Below are 21,711 nucleotides of genomic sequence, written 5' to 3' on the forward strand. Positions count from 1 at the left end.
ACCCATATATGTATTTCCTGCAGATTTTTTGCTAAATGCTGATTGTGTGTCTATACCACAATTACATATGTTGTCTACACCATAAACACAACCAATAAATAAATTAACACCCCTAACAAACCCCACCTAAATTCAGGTAGCATTCAGAACTTGATTTAGACTGAAGAAGGTAACAAGATTTTAAAAACTGGAGTTTGCCATATTTTGTTAACTCCTCCATAGCATTTGCTCTTCAGAAATTCCTAATTAACAAGCTTTATTTTTAAAATGTTAGTACCAAAGTTTGGGTTTTCAACAGTACTTGAGTAACAAACTCATCTCTTGGGTTTAAGATAAGATTATGGAGAACTAGCTTTCTTTGCAGATCTTAAATTTTTAATGTACTTTTGTGCAAGCTCTGCAGGACTCAGATAATCAAAGGTATTCACTCATGCTCCTAACCAATTTCAGTAGGAATTAAACATCTCGATAAGGATGTCTTCACCTCTGTGCCTCAGTTTCCAGTCTGTAAAATAGAGGCAATGCTGCTTTACTTACAAACCTAAGGATGTTTGCAATAACTCACTCACTGGTATGTTTGAAGGATGGTCCTGCTGAGAGCCTGAGAAGGCAGCTGGGCATGCTTTTTGTTTGGTTAGGGTTTTTTGTTTGTTTTTTTTTCTTGTTTGTTTTTTTTTGTTTGTTTAACAAAACAGCACACTGAAGCACAGAAGCCCCACCTGAAGAATTTACATAAGGCTCTGCCTTAGAGGAAAAGGGACCTTTTCTGAAGAAAACTGTCCACAGGCTCTGAATTCCCTGGATGTTTTTCCTAGCTAGAGATGATTTCTCTCTCTCTATTCCCAATGCTTCAAGCATGTTGAAAACCTGGCCTAAGGCAGGTAATAAAAGGGGGTTGGGAGATGGGACTGGAGCTGTAGTGCCTTGTTCTTCTTGCTTTTATTTGTAAAATGAAGCATTTTTGAGGGACTTTTTGCTGGAGCGACTGCAGCACTCCTTTGCCATGGCTAAAAGACTGTGGAAGTAGGCTATATAGAGCTATTCTACAGCAACAGACCCAGCAGGTAGGAAGTCTAATACCTGCTAGTAATTAAGACCAGAAAGAAGAACCACCAAGAACTTAGTAGCTAATGATGTCCCATTTATAGCAGATCGCCTGAAAGGCATCTCTCTTGACAAGACTACAGGACATATGAAGACAGATTATTTACGTAATTTGCAGGCAGCCACACTCAAATTCATTGCTGTGGCAGCTGTTCAGTAAAATTTGCTGGAGATTAGGCTTGATGAAAAATTTGAAGCCGTTTTCCTCTAATATGAGCAAGTATAAACCTCTCGGGTTTATTTTATCTTACAGATCACCAAGATAACGATGCTTTTGCCTAAGCGGATGGAAGGGGCTGGGGAAACGTGGGCTGTTACCATCAGGTCTGTGCTGCTCTCCAGCACCACATTTCTCCCCAGTCCTGTTCAACAACATCCCCAGACTGTCATTAAGAGGGCACGGCTGCAAATGCCAGGGACGCGCTCACGAGGCAGTTATCCATTTCTCTGTGCGACCGCAGCGCTAGCACTTGAGTGCATTACAAGAAAATACTTAGAGCAAAACAGGATGTTGCTATGGGCATGTAGCTTTTCCTGACCAAGGAGAAAGCAATGCATCACACGATGTGATGATGTTGCTTAACACACGGAACAGTCTTGGCTAAGAGGTTATATGGTACGCAGCATGGCGGACTTGAATTTCTGGTTCTGTTTTCCCTTGTCACCAAGCACATGGCTGGAAGTTACAGGAGACAGCCGGGAGCGTGGCTGGCTGGGAGGGAGAGATCGCCTATACGCAGCTATAAGAAACATAAGGTTACAGGAGTGACAGTTCCTCTGGCTTGGTATCCGGTGAGGAAAAACCTCCCCAAACTAGTTTGAACGAACGTTTTTAGATTAATCTAAGAAAATCTCTGTTTTGATTGCTGGGATCATTATATTAAATCGCCCAATTAACTCTTCCACAAACTGCCCCACAGTATAAACTTCTGATCGTAAATCGAGATGTTACGCCTAAAGGGTTTATCCCGGAGACGGTGTGCTGGCAGAGACCGGGGCCTGGCACCGGCACGCCCCGGTGCCCCCGGCCGAAAGCTGCGGTCAGCAGCCCATCCTCTCCCCCTCCTCCCGGGAGGCCCTTCACAACCCGCGCTCCCAGCACAGCAGCGGGCCAGCAGCAGCCGCAGCTCTCCCGCGGCGGGGGCGCGGGAGCCGCAGCCGGCTGGGGGCTGCCCGCCGACGGGGGCGGGGGCCGGGGCCGCGGCCGGGGCCGGGTCCGTCCCGCCCGCAGGGGAAGCGGCGGCTGCCAGGGCGGGCGGAGTCGGAAGCACGACAGCACGGGGCGCTGGGGCGGTGCTGGCGGCGGCGGGAGGAGCTCGGCACTCGCTGCCGTGCTGGGGTCGCGGCGCAGGGACGGAGCCGGGCAGCGCCGCCGCCAGCCCCGCAGCAGCAGCACCAGCAGGAGGAGGAGGCGCCGAAGCCGCCTCCCGCCGCCGCCGAGCGCGGGGAGCCGCCGGAGCCGCTGCCCCGGGCGGCTCATGAGTGCCGGGCTGCGGCGTCGCCGCTGCCTGCCGCCGCTCCGCGGGTGAATGAACCTATCCCGGCCGGCGACGGTGGCTTCGCCTCGGGCTGCGGCACCGGCCTCCCCCCACACAAAATGGACGGTTTCGCCGGGAGTTTGGGTGAGCGGCGGCGGGAAGCGTGAGGGAGAAGGGCGGGACGGGATGGGGCAAGCGTGCCGGCAGCCGCCCGCCAGCCCGCCCCGCCGCGGGGCTGGGGCCGCGCACCTGCGGCCAGCGGGGGTGCCGGCCCCGCTGGCTGGGGCTGGGGCTGAGCTGTGCGTGGCCGGGCGGCGAGGACCGGCCCGGCGGGCGGGGGCTGCTCTGCGCGGCGGCTGGGGGCGACGCGGTGCCGGCCGGGCCGGTGCGTGCAAACACCGCCCGTGCCGCGGCGGGAGGGAGGGAAGGGGAGGGGATGCCAGCGCGAAATCTGGTCAGCTTCAAACCATCTGTTGCGAGAGCGTCGGCTGCACTTGCCTCCTTTTCTTTGTTCTGCCCTCGCCGTGGGTTTGCTCTTCCTCAGAGTTAGTTGCTTGGGTTTGGGCTGTTAAGTTTGTTTTTTTTTAAAAAAATTGTTATTTATTTTTCGTTCCCTTTTGCCCCGGGGGTGGGAGGGATCCCAACCGGCCGGGCGCAGCGGGCCCGGGTGTCGCAGCGAGAGCCGCGGGGCTGCCCCCGGGAGCCGTGGGCCAGCTCTCCCCGTGGCCGGGCTCCGCGGTGCTCGCCCGCACGCCTGGAAAGTTGGGAGCGGTGGCAGCGTCCGCGGAAATGGCAGCGGCGGCGGAGTCAGCGCCTTCCCGGTGGCCGCGCATCGCTCCGTGTGCCCGAGGAGCCCTCCTGGCTCCCTGAGCGTCGGGTTCCCCTGCCCGGAGCTGGGCTGCCATCGAAAACACTTATTACTGCTCGTTTATCCAGATATTCCCAGGAAACTGACAGGCTGCGTTCTCTTAGGTTTTGTTAAAGCTGCGGCAAATTGTCATCAGTTTCTTGAAGAAAAAATACTTCCCCAGCCCACTTGCTGAATGATTCGGAGGACAGATTGCGCGTAGCGTGAAGTAGTCCTGATTAGAAGTGTGAACTGAAAATGTATCCAAATGTAAGAATTATAAAGCATGCACATTCCTATGCATTTTCTGCAAATTATAAGGGTGACATAGGTCTGACCATTCACTTTGCGGTGACATTACATGTGGTGCCTACCTGCTGCTCTGTTCGTATGCCTTCTGTTCGCTTTCAGTGCTGCTGTGTCTATTGCAGGCATTTCGTGAGTGAACTCACTCCATCTTTTGTAGAAGAATAAATCTGTGCCTCTAAAAATTAGATTAATTTATTTTTACAGCACTGCTGTGAAATCTGTAATAATAGTGAATAGTTCTCCATTTTCTGGAAAAGTTGACTCATTTAAATACTTTTGAGTGTGATCCTAACCTTTCAGGTTTTTGAAATGTCAACTCTGGCATTTGGGCACCCGTCCAAACCAAACTGGTGCACCATAATTAACAGTACACTTTGGTAGTCTGGCTCTTTGCCTGATATACTCTCCTTGCTCAGTAAACTCCCATGGTCATTTTATATCTGACGATCAGAAAGCAACACAGGGAGGAATTGTACGGGTTCTGTTCCTGGTTTTCATAGGGAAGATTGTGCCTGTGGGTGACATATGCAAATGTACACTGGTTAATATTTATGAACCTCTTTACCCAGTAGTGGAACTGATCACCATATCAAAGGGCACCAGTATTGCTTTTGACTCATGGAGTACTGGCCCCGCTGAGGTCGATATTTAGAAATAACCGTTTTGTGTTGTAAGTGGAAAAAACCCAATTATTTTGAAATAATAAAGCGTCGTTTTCCTGCGTGGAGGTTGCTCGTGGAGCAGCAGTGTGGGCTGGTTGGGTGGCCGAGCACCGTGGGCTGGTGCAGTGGTGGGCTCTTTGGAGCATCCTGCTTGCCTTATTAAGGGAGGCTCCATCTGGACCTTTAATTTGTTTCACTGTTTGTTCAGGAAGGCACTGTGATTTTATTAGAATTTAATGAGGATTAAGCTCAGCTCAACCTTTTAAACTGTGTATCATCATACTCACTGGTAGTTGGCCTTTGATTTTGCTTTCATGGCAAGCACTGATGCACGGTGGTTTTCTGGACTTGGGCTGAGGAAAGGGCATTCCCAGAATCTTTAGCTTTGAAGCATGAAACTTTATGTGTCTTTCTCGTTTTCAGTTTTGAATCATGCTGCTTTGTCCTCTTCTGTATTTATAATCACTTGTTGGTTGCTCTAGCTGCTAACGAGGATGTAGTGTTCACGAAGATGTGTGAATTGTTCTGAGATTTTTTTTTTTAAACATCTAATTAAAATCTAATGGCTTGAATTTAATTAGCTGTCTGCTGAATGTCTTTTAGGAAGACCATAAATAATGCAATTTAGAATGAAATGTAAAAATTAATTAAAATTATTGTTGGCAAAACTGAGCTATCTATGTATTTGCGTGCTCAACCAGTCAAGTGAGCTTATTAGAGAGCAAGTTGTCCTTTTAATGCCTCCTGTCATTATCTGGAAGGCAAAATGTTATTTCAGATTGTGCCCTCCAGCACAGGCAGAAATACCTTCTTACATGTCTCTTGCAGTTGAAAATACTTTACGCAGCTGTTTTCTTTTGGCTTCCACATCGAAATTTTTATGAGGATAAACAGATGAAAGAAACCATTTTATATGTAATTTAGAAAATTGGTTTGGTTATTGGTTTAGTAAATGCTTATGTAGCACTCTACTTAAGAGTACACAATTACTGCATACAGTAAAAAAAAAAAATCTATGTATTCTGAGTTAACTTGCACAGCCGAAATAGGTATCGATTTACTCTGATAAAACACTGAGTTATTTTACATTTGCTGAAGCTTCAGTACCTTTTGAATATCACCAGTAGCAAAGTGGTTATTGAATCCCATGTATTGTCTCAAGTAGGGCAGTCATATCTTCTTACATTTGAGCATTTCCAACACGATGGTCGTCAGAGGGCTCAATGGATTTCGGCCATTTGCTTTTTCAGATGCATCACTTGAAGTGAAAGAATGTGCTTGTGAATGGGAACAAGAAGTCTGGGAACTTGGACTGAGCACCTGGCCTTCTGCCTCATGCCCTTGCCGAGACAGGAGCACAGCATGGGTGTCTGGCTCTGGCTCTGCCAACTTCTCTTGCGTCTTAGGGTCCTGATCAAAACAGCCCGAAGACAGCATCTTCAGGGAAAAGAAAGCACAGTTAATCGCACCAGAAGCATCAAGGAAGAGGGTTCTACCAAAAAAAAAGTTCTTTGTGCTGCAAACTACTGCCTTGCATCTCATCCACCCTCGTGCTGGTGCTTGTGAGCCCATGGTGAGCTGGTTTAGGGAAGCCCAGCAGAGTGCTGCGGGACTGTAGAAGGCTGACAGTTTTGCCAACAATCATTTTAATTTTTACATATCAGAAATAGTGTGGCGAGCAGGACCAGTGAACTGATTGTCCCCCTGTACTCGGCACTGGTGCGGCTGCACCTCGAATACTGTGTTCAGTTTTGGGCCCTTCACTACAAGAAAGACATTGAGGTGCTGGAGTGAGTCCAAAGAAGGGCAACAAAGCTGGTGAAGGGTCTAGGGCACAAGTCTTGTGAGGAGCAGCTGAGGGAACTGGGGTTGTTTAGTCTGGAGAAAAGGAGGCTGAGGGGAGACCTTATCGTTCTCTACAGTTACCTGAAAGGAGGTTGTAGTGAGGTGGGTGTCCGCCTCTTTTCCCAAGTAACAAGTGTTAGGACAAGAGAAAATGTCCTCAAGTTGCACCAGGGCAGGTTTAGATTAGATATCAGGAAAAAATTTCTTCACGGAAAGGGTTATCAAGCATTGGACCAGGCTGCCCAGGGAAGTGGTAGAGTCACCATCCCTGGAGGTATTTAAAAGATGTATAGATGTGGCGCTTAGGGACATGGTTAGTAGTGGACTTGGTAGTGTTAGGGTAATGTTTGGACTGGGTAATCTTAAAGGTCTTTTCCAACCTAAATGATTCTATGATTCTATATCATCATGGGTTATATTCATTTATGGCCTTCCAGCTTGCCCCAGCTGTTTTGGTGGGTTTCTGGCTAAATTGGCTGGTTAGAGGGTAGAAGCATGACAGGTGGTGGGAGGGAAGTGATAGGAGCCCTCAGCTGAGGGTAGATGGGATGTGGTCATACTTGTGTAGTTGGCAGCTCTTAGGTTGGCTTTGCTGTGTTGAGACTGCTGCAACGTGGAGGATGATGCCTTTCTTGGGCCTAAAATGTAACTTGCTGTTGCAGCTAATGCTCACCTTCAGCTGAAGGATCTCTCAGAGCACTGTCTTAATATGAAGCATTTGTCACTTCTTATATGCCATGAGCTCAGCACAAACTCTGGTTTAAAACACGGCGTTCTTTCCCAACAGGAGATAGCCTCTTTCTCCTGGCCATAGCTTTTCAGAAGAATGAACAGTTACTGGTTGAGTTTGTATGCAGAGGTGGATCTGAGTCCATGTTAGTCTAACTCCGTTTGGCTAATGTTTGCTGCCTATAAAGTGAAAGGAGAAAATGAAACAATTGCTCAAGCATAGTTTAAAATCAATGACAAGCAGTTACAGGTGATGCTTTTTATTGATCCAAAATTACTGCTAATGTAATAAGTCCACATTTTTTAAAAGTGCTGATTTAATACTATAGAGGGCAGTGGAATGAACCCCAGACCAGGGGGTTTCAAATGGGTGCTCAAATCCCCAGCATCCTAGGGAGGCTGATGGCAGCTCATTTAAAGGTCAGTTCTCATGGGTTTTGCTGCTGAGTGCTGGGCTGTTGGACCTAAATGAATCTAAATGCACCTCTGTGGCACCTCTTAAGCTGTTCATTTATCTTACTTTCTGTAGGGTTAATTGGCTAAGGTATGAGATCTTTTTGATCCTACTAGAATTAGACTTATGAAGAGTAAGCCACGGCCAGCTGCCTGTGGCTGGTGAGGGGTACTCTTTGGTGGACAGTTTTCCATTGCTTTCAGCTGTTGCATTGTATTCCCTTCTGAGAAAGCTTCTGCTAATTGAGTTCTGTAACAATAACTCATTGTAAACAAAGATATGGAAGCATTCATCAGATTGTGTTAATAAAAATGACTACAGCCATTTCCAAGTTTGTCACCAGCGTATGATAACAACATGGTATAAAGCATTTCAATAGGACTCTCTCCAGCGATGAGGTCTGTGGCAGAACAGTCGCTCATAAAAACAAATGAAGAAGTCTCAACTTCTGAATTCTAACCATGGTTTTTGTTCAGCTGTGCAGGATGCCCTGGAGCTTAGAAGTAGTCTGTACTGAAAAATTCTTTATGATTGAAAATATTTTCACAGAGAAATTAAAATCAGTCCTCTCCTGAAGTCCCAGGCAAGCCGAATAATTTAGGATTTTTTTAAAGAAAGAGTAGTTGAGCTTATGCATTTTTTTTTTCCTGGAGAAATAGAAGGCAAAGGAGAGCTGTAATGACTAAGTGGAGACCAACATTTTGCTCTGCTGTTGATGTTATTGGAGGGAGAACTGGAGAAATAATGAGGAAAGATTCACGTTTTCATTTTATGTAGGATCTACGTATTGCTCTGTCACTGTATATGTACTGCTACTAACTGCAGCATACGTACCAGCTACTTACTGGATGGGTGGCGTGTAGGTCAGTTCCTTAATTTTTTTCCCCATTTGTTATACTGGGCATTGTATAAAAGTTGCTGGAAAACATTTCTGTTTCATAGATATGTCAGGTCTGCATCAGATAACTAATGAGGCAGTGTATGTGCTGCTGTTCTGTATCTGAAGAGCCAACAGAGACTGTGGAACCCGTGGCTTTGCTAAAATCCAGCAAGTCTTCTCTAAAGCCCCGGTGATGGGTGGGCAGGTGTGCTAGAGGGGTCAGGAGAGCTCGAGCAGAGAGGATCTCGTGGTCACTGGTGCTCTGAGCCTGGGGAGAGTGTGTGCATCGTGATTCATCTCTGGCTGGGTTCAGTACGAGAAAAATGAGCGTGTGGAATGACTAGCTACGGCAAGTTGGGGTATTTGTCATTTATTTGGGCTAGAATGTGAAGTTTTATGGTTGCCGGTCTAGACTGCAAAAGTGGCCGTGGTGCTGCAGTGCAATTGCTCGTAGCGAGAGCGAGTTCAGCTGAATTCACGCGGCTCTCCGGTTGTGGGATTGCTGTGCGCTATTGTCAGTGTGCTAGTCGTCTTAAAAATAAAAACTTTGGCAGGATGTCAGTCTGTCCTGCCTGGGAAGGGTGGCCCTGGTTGGTGACAGGGGTGATTAAACTACGGCAGCAAGGCAGGCAGGCTGTTTGCTCTAGCAGCTCAGTGGTGGCCCACCTTTCGCTAAATGGGGCTTGAGTTAATGGGCAACGAGGAGGAACCCTGTGCTCTGTAGCCAGCTGAAAAGCAAAGGATCTTGTGTTTAAAAAACAATCCTTTTTGTTGCACAGAGCAATTGGCAATATTTGGCCTGGTTGTGAGTAACACTCTCGCTTTTAAAAACAAAAAAAGAAACGGGATTCCAAACACAGGAGTCTCTGTTAGAAAGACTCTTCTCTCTCTTTTAGAAAGGCTTTTAATGCCTGGGATGCTGAGAAGAATTTTTGGCCCCGCAGTGTGTTTTTCATACTCTTTAACGTAGTATTTTTGATACGGGAAGTACAGTTATCTAACAGGATTTTCTCTTGCCTGAAGAACCTACTCTGAAAGAGTGTTTTTTTTCTGTGCTTTATAACATGAGGTATGTAAGAGGGAAAAAATTGGGCAAGAACAGTGCACTTACAAATCCTCTGAAGCACCGTTTTGTTTTGTAAGCAGCATTGTGTTGCTAATTGTGCTCTTAGTAATGTAGAGGGAGATCTGCAAGTCACTCCTTGCTCTTCAGAGTAGCAGCTTCCCTTCTTGGTGTGATTTCTGTTAATTATTGAGGTTTATTTTTCTCTTCTCTCTTTAGGTCCTTGCTAAATCTGATCCTTAATGAATGCACTTTTAAGGCCAAGAACGTTGTTCCTGTTTTACCTACACATAATGTAATAGGAAGGGTGTTAGAGGGTAATTAATTTTATAGCACGTGGCATGTATGATGACGGTGCAAGTCTCTCTGCTCTTGCTGGTGTTGAGCATTTTTAGTAGGGACATTCTTCTGTTTAGGAGATGAGAATCACCTGATAAACAACTTTTTATAAGCTTCACTAACTTCCTTTTCAAGAAATCTTTCTACAGCTACTTACGAGCTCAGGTGGAGCCACTGCTTGCCTCGTTTTTCCTCTCTGTAAACAAGTGAGCATAGGCACCAAGAGTTTAAAGAGGAATCGCTTGCCTTTTTTTTTCTTCCATCTGCTTGTTTAAATGGATGGAGAATTTAGGTTTTCTAGGATTTTTCTTTCATCAGTTGCTGGAAGGATGGATACCTGGAAAAACCACGTGGTGATGTGCAAGCTCGTCTGAGAGTTTTGAATCATCTTTAGGAAACACGTGTATGTGCACTCAGATTTGGAAAGGTCATGTTGCAGTCTGAGCTGATCAGTCAGTCAGTGGCAGTAACTAACTGGGTGGTGCTGCTGGAGGGGTGGGATGTGAAGAGAGACACCAGAGACATTAAACGCCTGAGTTTATTGCTAAATCTTGGAACGTACAAAATGTTTTTCTCTTCTGGTTTTGCCTTTTTTTTTTTTTATTCCTGGTTTTTGTTTTTCTTTTCTTTCCTCCTTCCCATTCCCCTTTATTTCTTTATTTTTGTTTTTCTTTTTGCTCCATGTTGTAAGTATTCATGCTACATACCATCAGTGAGTATTACAATGTTCTTCCTAAGCTTTCTGCCCTAAGGCTTCTTACTGGGTTGGATGACCTAGGTTTTTTTATTAGTTTTTTTGTGATTGTTTTGCTTCTCAGTGGGTTGCCTCTTCTGCTCATCCTCAATAGTTTCAGCCTAACTTGTTTACTAAATATAGCTGTATCTTGATGTTCTTTAACTACTGGTTTCCCGACTACTCTCCTGACTTTTTAGTGTCTGTACTGCTCTACTTTGCATGACAGTGCTGTTCATTGGGAAGGCCAATTTTTTTTTAGCAAGTTTTGGAAAACCCAGTTTCTTTCTTTGGTGATGGTCTACAGTGCCTTTCTGCCCCATCTAATGATGCAGATTGCATGCTTTTTCAGCTTTTAGGCAAGATACTTTTGAGTGCAAATCTGTCTTATTGTAGAAGTAGGCTTACTTTTTTATTTAAATACATTTTCTTTAGCTTTCTGGAGCTGCTTGTACATGTGAGTGACTCTTACACATAATAAAAGTGCAATGGAAGGGGCAAGAGATAGAAGCAACGTAGCTATGCTCCATGAACAGTTACAGTGTATTTTGCAGAGGTACAACTACCTTGGATTTCAGATGTTGTATTAAATTGAAGAAAAATACTCACTGTCGTCTCTCGCTTGATTCTTGTTTCACTGAAACTCAGCTCGTAGCTGTGACTGCAGTGCTCCAGCCTGGAGCTGGTTCCCACTTCTCCTGCCAGTTTCTTTGGGCTTAAAAAAAAAAAGGGGAGGGGGGGCTGAAACCAAACTGGTTTGTGTTTGAATGTATTTTGGACTTGTGTAAACAGTTTTAATGCATCAAGCTAAATTGGCAGGCTTTCGTAATCCTCTGGGAAAATTGGGAGTTTGAAACCCAGTGGATAAATTAAAGTCACAAATGCTTCTAAGCTCCAAATCTGGCTCCCTGAAGGGACACTGTAAATTAGTTAGGCCTAGAAATGTGGTTTAGTTAAAGTAAATGAAAATGCTTTTTCATGAGAACTTCATAATTTTAAAGACAAAAGAGTTGGATGTCTTTATTCTGAATTGAGGGCACAAAAGCAAGAAAATTCCTATTGAGAAATTTGTATTTGCTGTCCAAACACAAGAGGTAATGATTTCACCACTTTTTATGGGTTTTAATGAAATTATGACATCAGGGTAATAGAAATTGTTTTAAAATGCGTAATTTCAGTCAGCTGCTGAGGTAAGCAAGCGCTCACAAGGGTAACTAAATTAACAATCCCACATATACATAAAATGAATGGTAAAACTGTTAGTTTGCTTACAATTTACTGTATGGTACATTTTTTTTCCTCTTTTGAGAACAAAAGAAACGTGTTGCTTTTACTCGAGCTTTGCGCCCATCTCTGTACAAAACAACAGCAGTAGGGTGGGCTGCGGTTTGTTTCCTTCCCCCTTATTCACAGCCACAAGCAGACCATGCCATTTTCTTAAGAGGTTTCCTGTTGTGTGCATTATATGGATCTTTAGTTAATTAGACCTCTGAATTTCGTTGTCGAGCTCTGCTTAAAAATGGCAGAATAAAGCCCAGTCTTGCAGGTTCAGTTTTTGAGGATGGGTGTCACCTCCCCAAACTAACTGGTTTTTTTTTTTTTTTTTAGACTTTTATTACACATTTTACAGTACCTCTGGCTTTTATAACTAATAGACAAACTTTGGAGTGGCTTTGGATTGTAGATGTAATCCTTTAGGTAGGGCATGGCTGACCGAATTCCTTTCCAGGAGTGTTAGATATTGGAAACCTGACCATGTGGAATGGATGGAAAAGTGTCACTCTTAGAGATTTTTCTCACACATCTCTGGTTTGATGTAGCTGTGGTGAAATCATGCACTGAGTCAGAGCAATTCTGAGATGACTGCTACACACGTACATCTGGGCTTCTCTGCGAGTCAAGTCCACTTCAGATGCGTTAACGTGCATTACAACTGTTAGGGTTTGGGGTTTTTTGGATGCAGTTTGATTGAATGGGATTTCAGGAGAGAATTCCTAAAAATGTGCTTCTTGGTGTTTTCAAAGAGAGGGAGAGGTGTGGAAAGCAGGAACCTCCAGCGGTACGAAATGTAAATTAAACTCTTTCAGCTGCAAGATTCAGAGACGTGGCAATACTCACATCTGCATAGTATCACTTAGCTTTTTTTAAACAAGAACTCTAACAAGGAGAAAATTACAACTTTGTTTAGCTATGAAATTCTGCATTGAACTGCTATCGCGTCCTCTCCCGACGTGTACCATGCAAATGCCATCAGAGAGATCCAGCAGGAAATCAGTGGTCTGTGTGGCTGTCGTGCCTGCTTTCTGAGCGCTGAACATGTCCGTCAAAGTCATGAGGCAAGGGGGACAATGACAGCAAGCAGGCCAAATTCTTTGCCTCCCTCCCCCCCCTTTTTTTTTTTTTTTAATAGGATAAGCATGAAGGAGCTCCGAGTCCCTATTGAGAGGTTTGTCATAGCTGTAATAAACATCGTTTTGAGATGGTTTTAGACTCGTGAAAACGATATGGCATATTTAAGAAAGATGACTTGTTGGCACTGCTGTTCTCCAGATTGGGATTTTTTGCTATATTTTCTGTAATGTGTGACCACAGTATTTTCTGAAAGATGCTCAGAGGGGTGAAGGGTTGGTTAGCATGGATAAGGCAGCAGTTAGGCTGTGACCATACTAACAGTCTGCTTGTTCTTTGCCTGCCACAATTCTTGGACTGAATCCTTGTTAGAGGAGTGAATGTGTAATTACTGTGAATGTATCAGTTGCTTTTGGAAGTAGACATGGCGAAATGCTTAGGAGCTTGGTTTCTTTGAGTTTATTCTTTATGCTGAAGAACCAGAGCAATAAGGCCATTTACTTAGCCAGTGTGGACTTGAAGGTGGTATTCCTGATGTAAATGGGATTTTTTTTTTTAAGTATTATTTTTTGAATTAAATATATGTTAGTTGGGGGAGCTGCTGTTTCTATCTGTTAACACGTCTAAGTTGTTTTAACTTTTTAATTGGTCTGATCTGCAGAAACTACTGTAGCTTGGGCAAGTGTTTAAGTGTGAAGCTAAGAAATACCTGAAATGTTGTTCTGAGTTTAGCACATGTGTTTGTTTTCCAGGAAAAGCTTCCTGGAGGATATATGCCTTTTTTGCAGCATCCCCCCCTCCTCCATGGGTCGTTTTCCTTTTGTTTCTCACCCCGTAGCAGAAATCTCTTGTAGGTGACATGGCTGAGGACTCAATTTCTGATGGGCCAGGTTAGAGGGAATAGGAACTGCTCAAAGATACCATGTTGGTGCAGGATTTACGGTGAAATGTGGTAGACAGAAGGTGCAGTGTGCCCAGTGGTGATGAGGACAGATCCAGTAAGGCAGGGTAGTATAGGTATTTACATAATTCCTCATGACTTCAGGTTCTGCAAAACAACATAATATTCTTTAATTCTACAACTAGACCTGTGTTTCCTGACTTCAGTAAGCTAATGGAGATAGGTTCTCCCAGTTTGTATTGTTTGTTCTTTTTTTTTAATTTATTTTTTTCCCCCCAAGGTAGAGTAGAGTATTTAGCCTTGATTTATACTTCTTGTTTCAGTTCTGTTTGATTTTTAAAATGCTGTGAACAGTCATGTATTATTGGTATTGTGAAGTTAATGGAAGCTATAGCTATGAAGTGTTTAATGACTCTATAAACAAAGAGGTAGATGATTTGAGATATTTTCAGAGTAGCTTTAGAAATAAATTCTTTTAGAGGAAAACGGATGTTTAGGCATAGTAGTAGAAAACTATAAGCAATTCAGATTCTTGAAAAAAACATATTTTTTTTTTTTTTTTCTGAACACTTGATCTGCCTTACTAGTGTTTCATTAGAAATGATGCTCCAGTATGGTGCTGTTCCTGTGCTGTTTGCTAGTACAGTTAACCTGAACGGTCAGGTACAAGCGTTAAATAGATGTGTATCCATATCCATTACTACTCAAGCGCCAGCAAGAGCACTGGAGGTCCTCTCTTCAGTTCTGGAGGTGAACGTGCTCACCAAGTGGGACCGGTACGGCTGGGTGATTGGGATGCTCTGTGGATCGTAAGCTAAGGAGTGTCAGCGACGTGCCTTTTCCAGGGAGCTACAGTACCACGGACGAACACAGATACAGAAATGAATCATCTCAGATGTCTTGTGTGTGGGAGAGTTGGGAACTGCTGCATCAGGAGCTCTGTCCTCATCCCGTGGTGGGTTTGGGAGGAAACGATTGCTGACCCCCATGTGCAGCAGAGCCTCAGGTAATGCATCTCCAAAATCTACCCAGCACATTAGTCAGTAATTGTATTACAAATTGATATACATTTTTTTATGATTCAATTTGAAAACTTTCAAAGTGCGGAGAATACAAGTAATTTCTGTGTGAGATTAACATCAGGCCTCAAGCTTTTCCATGCTGGCTGGTTTAGATGCAAAGAAAATAGATCTAAGCTTGCAGTCTGCAAATTTATAAACTCTGATGTTTAGGACAACTGCAGCCAAGAACTGAAAAACAATCCAACTGTATTCATGATGTGAAAAAATATATACTAGAAGTTATTGTTTAATCACAGAATCATGGAATGGTTTGGGATGGAAGGGACCTTAAAGATCATCTAGTTCCAACCCCGTGGCCATGAGCAGGGACACCTTCCACTAGATCACGTTACTCAAAGCTTCATCCAATGACAAATTTAATTCTAAAATAGACTTTCATTTTTTGTTTTTAGATGCCAGTCCTGGAGATGTTAATAGCTGTTAATTATTTAAATAATGTTGTGGATGCAGGCTTTTGTTTTAAGATGCATTGTATGGAAAGTACCTATTTGTAGTTGATAACAGTGCAAATATACCCAATGAGTTGCATAAAGACGTTGGTGTAATAAAGGTCTTACTGATTATATGTGCTAGCATTAGACAGAGGAAGTGGGAAAGTTACTGATGCAGGTTAAGGGAGTTAAATATTCCAGACGGTCTGCACCAGTTACTCCTTTAGACCTGTTAAGTGCATAGAGTGTATGGCACAGGAGGGAAAAGAACCCTTCTGTCCTGGTCTTTTGAGGGTGACAGTTTAATACATTTAGATTTAATATTTGCAAGAATCCTACATGTAAGAGTGGGTAGCTCTGCTGCTGCTGCATGCCCTTCTGGCCTGTAGGCCAAACAGCTTTGTCACTGTGGGTCTTGTAGCTGTTTGAGGTGTGTTTTGGACAATTTTTTTGAAGATAACTTGATGTATGGTTCTGCTTTTCACTCTGTTGCTGTTTAAGTAGAGAAATGGCATCCTGTGCTTTGACACATCACTAAAACTTCCTACTAGAAGTTCTATTTAAAAAATATTTCCAATGTAAATCCTAACCCTACTTGGCTTTTTTGTTTCTTTTCTGTGCCAGCAATGCTTTATATGCTATCAACATGCTAGTTTCCGCTTACCTGATTTTTGTGGGAACTTTCGTGGTAAAACTGCTGACCCTTTCCTCAAGTGAGAGCTCAGAGCTGTGGTCCAGGTGGCTGTGTTGCTTTGTGCCTTGGTGGGAACCTGAGTTCCATCCCTGAGAGAGGCAGAGCAGAGGCTGGCTCGAACTCGTAGAGGATGCTGCGATCCTTCTGCAGTGGAACCCCCAAAAAGGCACTTGTGAACCTTTAAGAAGTGCTGAAGATGCTGGCAGGAAAAATGAAATGCACATGCAGGATCTGTTCTGTGTGAATGCGTTACCAAGATAACTTTGGTGCAAAGGTATTCAGGCTGTGGGCATCGGATTGGCAGTTGTTATCTCTGATCTCGGTGTACTGCAGAATGGTTTCTTTTGGGTTAAATACCCTGTTGTGCATTAGCAAACGCAGAAAATATGGTTCACTTGGAGGAACCTTACATTGCTTTTTCATTGGGATAATTTGTCAGTGAGTTGTATGGTGTTGGGTGGGACTTAATCTGGCATCCTATTTTCTGAACTGGGATGAGATATGGGTTGTTTTTTTATATAAAGTCAATCTGAGTTTTGAACAGATTTATGATCATTCATTTTGTATGTGTGTACCAAGCTTGTGGTTCTGCTACCAAAAAGTGTTTGTTCGTGTGTATTGCGCTCTGCTCTTAGAGGAATATGGGGCTGGGAGAGTATTTAATTTGAATTTTAATAGTTAAATGTTGAAGTGATCATCCATCTCAACCGTGAAGAGTGTAAGCTGTTTAGTACTGTGTTAAGGTATTTCAAAAGACATGTATGTAAAGATTGCAAGCTGTGCAAGTGGTGTCTCTTTCTCTGTACCTACACGAAGCCTCACAGCTTCACGTGTGACCTGTCCCGAGTATGGCTGTAGGTGTGGGAGGAAGGGGAGGCTCTAAGCCACTGGATGAGCACTGCTGTACGTCTGTGCTCCGAACCCAGGGTGCTCGCCTGGGACCAGCGAGGAGTTGTTTTGTGAGAGGGAGGAAGCTGCTTAGTGCGTTGAGCAAGAGAGCACCTCTGAACGAAGTGCCAACACGCAGCTTCCACCCGTGCAGGATTCACTCAGCATTTTTTCCTATTGCTTTTACATGGGGCTTGGACCTTTGATGCCCCTCTGTGCAGTCCATTTCCTCCCATTTATTCATCAGGGCTTCCTATTTTAAGTGGTACTGAAAGTGTGGGCCACCAGAGCGTTAAATGTCTGTCCTTTAACTCAGAAACTTATGGGTTGTAAACTATGCTTTTGAAATTCTGGCTATGCTGAAGTCAATGAAAAAAAAATGTCCTGTTAGTGTTGACAGAGCAGAAATTTTACCTTCTGTTTCCCTGCCCTGAAGGAGGTCCCGATCCTGTCCTTGTCCTACTCCAGTTCTCTGACTTTTCTTGTCTCTGTGCAGGGAGTCCCTGCTGGCCCCCATGCCGGCAGAGCTGGACACAGCTCACTTCCCCTAAGCCTGACAAATTCGGGGTAAGGGCTGGGGAAAGGTAAAGAGGGGAGGTGATGTCTGTGCAGGTGAGATTTGAACCCCAGGTGGGACTTGACTTATTTGATCATCCTCCTCTGTGTCCACCCCCCAGCATATCTAAATGCGGTGATTTGAAACCCTTGGAAATATGAAAATGAGAACTACTGTTTGTGCGCTCTCTGCATATTGGTTCAGTTATTGCCTAGCTAAATAATAAAGGTATGTGTGTAGAGGTTCTTGCTAACATGCTTTTAATTATCTGTGTTTACGTAATTATTATTTGCAGTAGAAGTTTCGATTTCCTGTTCCTATAGCTGTAGCAGCTTTACCAGTAAAAGGGCTCTAACTTGGCTGTTGTTTTTGTGAATGAATGGCAACATTTGCTGTTTACTTTTTATAGACCACAAAGGGATCTTTTTCCAAAGCTATAGATAAAATGGCAAAGGGAATTGCGAGAAAGCAAAAGGGAATCAACAATAAAGCATGCATAGAGCATTTGCAGCATATACCAGGGATTGTATTTATCAGTATATGTGGATTTGTGCTTGATCTGCCTTTCAGCCTTTAGTTGAAGTTAATTTAAACAGGTAAAATTTGAGTAGTCCTTATTTTTGTTTCCAGAACTAACTGGGAAGCTTCCATACTTTGGTGTGGGCATATATATGCCCCCTGCCCCTCATTTTATTTAAAGGGACTGAAGACTGGCCTGTTTAGTTCCTTATTGAACATTTCAGAGAATGGTAATATCTTATGTTTTTGGCAGCATCGACAAGAGGTCTTTTTGTCTTCTACAAAATGCATAAAATCATTATATAGTGCTTCTATAATCACATTAAAGTATACGTGCATTCTTCAGTTGAAGCATTTCTATTGTATTATGTAGCCCTGTTTTCAGGTACTTTTTGGGTATATGATTAATACGTCTTCTTTTCAATATTATTGGTTCTTATTTATCTTATGCATTGTAGTATGTATTTTGTTTTTGCAAAGCTTTAAGCTAAACTTTGAAAGTAGCTTTCTTCCTCTTTGCCATATTGCTAGTTACAAGTCTTTTGCATGCGATGTATTGTAAAACTCAAATACCTTCAAAGTTAAACTAATTAGCAGGTAAAAGAAGATAGAAATCTTTACTAGAAAGAAATGACTTGCCTAAGATGAACAAGAAACTATGTTTTGGCAAACAACTCTTCTGTACTATCATATGATCTTTGTGTATGTATTTTTAGAAGAAAAATGAGTAGGGTTGATGTCATCTAAGAGTTGACTGTTCACTCTTAACTCTTCTTCATCAGCTTAATTACCCTGGGATGTTACGGACCCTTGAGTTGCAGTACTGGTTGAACAGCCTCGGGTACCAGCTTCTGCTTTTGGTGTGCGTCATTCTCTATTATGGAATAGGGGTGTAGAAATAACCATTTCACAGTGTTTTTCATCATCTGTTTTGTTGGCTTTGATTTATATGTGTTAACGTCCCCTCTTCTGTGCAGTGCATAGTACATGGTATATCCAGTGTTTTCCTCTAAGTTCCATAAGGGGCGGCTGGTTGGTGGCCTTGAGCCACGTGCTACCCATGGGCACTGCCATGCTGGGAAGCAGAGCCAGGTCCCCGCTGCGGTTTGGGGTAATCTGTCTGGGGGAAAACCCTCAAGGCGTTGCTCAAGATGAAAATCATCCGTGCAGCCGTTTAACCCCACTGCACATGTGGTCCTAAGCCGTGTCTAGGGAAGCTGGAGATGGGTCGTGCGACAGCAGAGACTTCTGCTTGCATGAGACAGGGGTAATGTTCATCATTGGATATTAAATGCAGTTTTGGCTTGCTTTGAACAAGCAGCGTTGTAGTAGGGAAGGGAAAGACAGAGGACCGCCCTTGGGAGAAAGGCCCTTCATCAGAGCTGTGGGAGCCACCCTCGGCTGCTCACTGGGAAGTGTCACTGGGACGCTGGCAAGCTGCAGCTGGCTGGAGCGGTGCTCTGCAGAGCAACTCCTAGTTCTCCCTGTTGTGTTAGGCTGCCATAACACGTGCTCCTCACTATAAATACCTAGATTTTCCAACACTATAGAATTTTGTAGAACTTCCTCCCCCCCATAGTATCTGTATGGATGTTTTGTTGTGTGGTGGTATTTTTTTTTAAAAAAAACTTTTGGTCCTTGGGGAATATTATTTTCTGTTTTTCACTGACTGCCATTTAACTTCAAGTTTTTGGTGAAAAATTCTTGACATGGGTCCTGACTATTAGCTGCAAGGCTACACTCTAATCCTTGAAGAGGAGGCAGGGAAAGGTGTTGATCATCCTACCAGTGTACTTGACAGCGGAGAAGGATGTTACTGCAGTCTTCCTTCGCAGTGCTGCTGTGCTAGGGAGAATGAAGGGAACTGGAGCTGACATGCACTTTATGTTTCTTTTTCTACATTAAAAATAAATAAATTGTGAAGTGGGGAGGCCTGTGGATTCCTTAGCCCCAGCTGGTGGCTGTGTTCCTGTCACTGCCCTGGCTTGGGCTCCCCAACAGCATGTCCCTGACCTCGTGGTGATGGAATAAAGTCATCCCTTTAATTTTGGGATTATTGCTGCGTGCAGGCAGCAGGGCTAGCCCAGCCTTGCTCTGCGAATCTTTGTCAAAATCTGGTGGTGCACAATGTGCCCCCCATGTTCTCCCACTCTACTCTTGATTATTGTGGGATATTTTATGTCATGGCACTCTTTCTAGCGCGTGCCCTCCTCGGATGGTGACTTTGAATGATTTCAGCATTATAAAAGCAATTTTCTGTCTCCTGGAAGCAACTGTTAGAATAGGTTTTAGGAATTTAACTTTTGTGCTGCATTAACCAACAATATTCTGGAAATGGAAAACTGAATCATGTTGATACTCTGAGAACTTGACATGTTGCTGGGCCGTATCCAGGGAGCTTGGAGCAGGAGGGTGCTGTTGGTGCTCCACCACTGTACTGGCTGTTCAGTCAAATAAGGATCTACTCTTAGGATCTCTTCTAACAAGAACCATCCTTCTTACTTAATAAGATAATGGCTGCCATATGGCTTTCTTCTTTCCACTCTTCCCTTCTTTTGATTTTGCATGTGCGTTTATGTAATGAAAGCATCAGGAAGACCATTTTCACTGAAAGTAGGTAAGTTTCTACTTGTTTTTAGGGACAGTTTACTCACAGTTTAGTGAATTAAGAAAATGTTTTGTTGGTGTTTGTAAACTATACTCCTAGAGTTCCTGAAAGTTCTTACATTTGTGGGGTTGTTTTGATCTCTGGATTTTTTTCCTTTTTTTTTTTTTTTTTTTTTTTTTTTCCCAGGATAGTTAATGCTTTTTAAGATGACTTTTAACTATGGAAATACTACACAACTTGGTTTTGCAAAATATAACTATGCTTTTTTAACATATGATACATAATCTTATTTAAAAGAATTCGTAGTGGAGAAGCTTTTTTTTACATTGTGAGGTATGTTCCACTTCTTTGTTAATCATTATGGTTTGATTATTTTGTTTGACGTGACTCATTTTTCCAAGGGATTTTATTGCAGCAATTACACATGTACAACAGGAAGCCGAGACCGAAGTGCAACATCAGATCACTGAAGATTCTCTGCTGCTTTTATAGCTGATTTGTATGTTTTGTGGTGTTAAAGTTAATGATTTCTTGCTGTGCATGTTCTGTTTCTCATGCATATTGTATATTGTGCCTGCTTTATCACTGAGAATATTTTTTTGAACCCACGTGCGTCAACGTAATTAGTAGGAAACTTAGCTTTGTTTTTGTAATTGAACACACACTTGTGCTTAAGTGCTTTCTAATACTGCTTCTTTGATCTAGGAAGTAGCCATATAGAATAGTTATAATTATCAAGAGGTAGGGCAGCTCTTCTGCTACATATTGTGATCTTGTTATTGCCATATGTGTTCTTCTACAGTAATTTTGCATTCCTCCTTATGCTCCCTTTTGAGTAAGCCTTAGAGAGGACCTGCATATTGAGCAGTTCAGCTACTTGCTGCCTACCAGAATAAGTTCAGTTTTAGTTTTGAGGCATTATTTACAGCCCTTCGGTAGGTCATTGTTCCTGTTTTTATGAAAACATTACTAAAAGTTTTGGCGAGGGCAGACCAGATGGACTGAAGTTCTGGTTGCATTCTCAGTACCTTCCCTCCTTGGATCACGGACGATGTGCTGCTGCTTTCGCGACTGTGCTTTCCCTGTCTGTATAAGCTCATCTGTGTGGTACCGTGCCGTGCTCGACCCAGGAGGAGCTGGACCCCGTCTGGAGGTGTTCTCTGAAACTCGCGGCTCAAACCACGTGGTGCGTGAGGCGGTGCTGGAGGACCACAGAGGGTTGGTGAGAGGCTGCTCTGGC

At 43.6% G+C, this 21,711-nt stretch overlaps 1 protein-coding gene across 1 annotated transcript in view; it reads left to right on the plus strand.

Moving 5' to 3' along the window:
- The first annotated feature begins 2,652 nt into the window (after window positions 1-2,652).
- EML4 (EMAP like 4) overlaps window positions 2,653-21,711 on the plus strand; it is a 182,996-nt gene continuing 163,937 nt past the window's right edge. The window contains exon 1 of the mRNA XM_068398931.1: window positions 2,653-2,726. Coding sequence (XP_068255032.1) covers window positions 2,702-2,726 — 25 coding nt within the window. The 5' untranslated portion in view covers window positions 2,653-2,701. The remainder of the gene's footprint in view (window positions 2,727-21,711) is intronic.

This window comes from Nyctibius grandis, chromosome 1 (genome assembly GCF_013368605.1).
Source record: "Nyctibius grandis isolate bNycGra1 chromosome 1, bNycGra1.pri, whole genome shotgun sequence".
Classification (NCBI taxonomy): domain Eukaryota; kingdom Metazoa; phylum Chordata; class Aves; order Nyctibiiformes; family Nyctibiidae; genus Nyctibius; species Nyctibius grandis.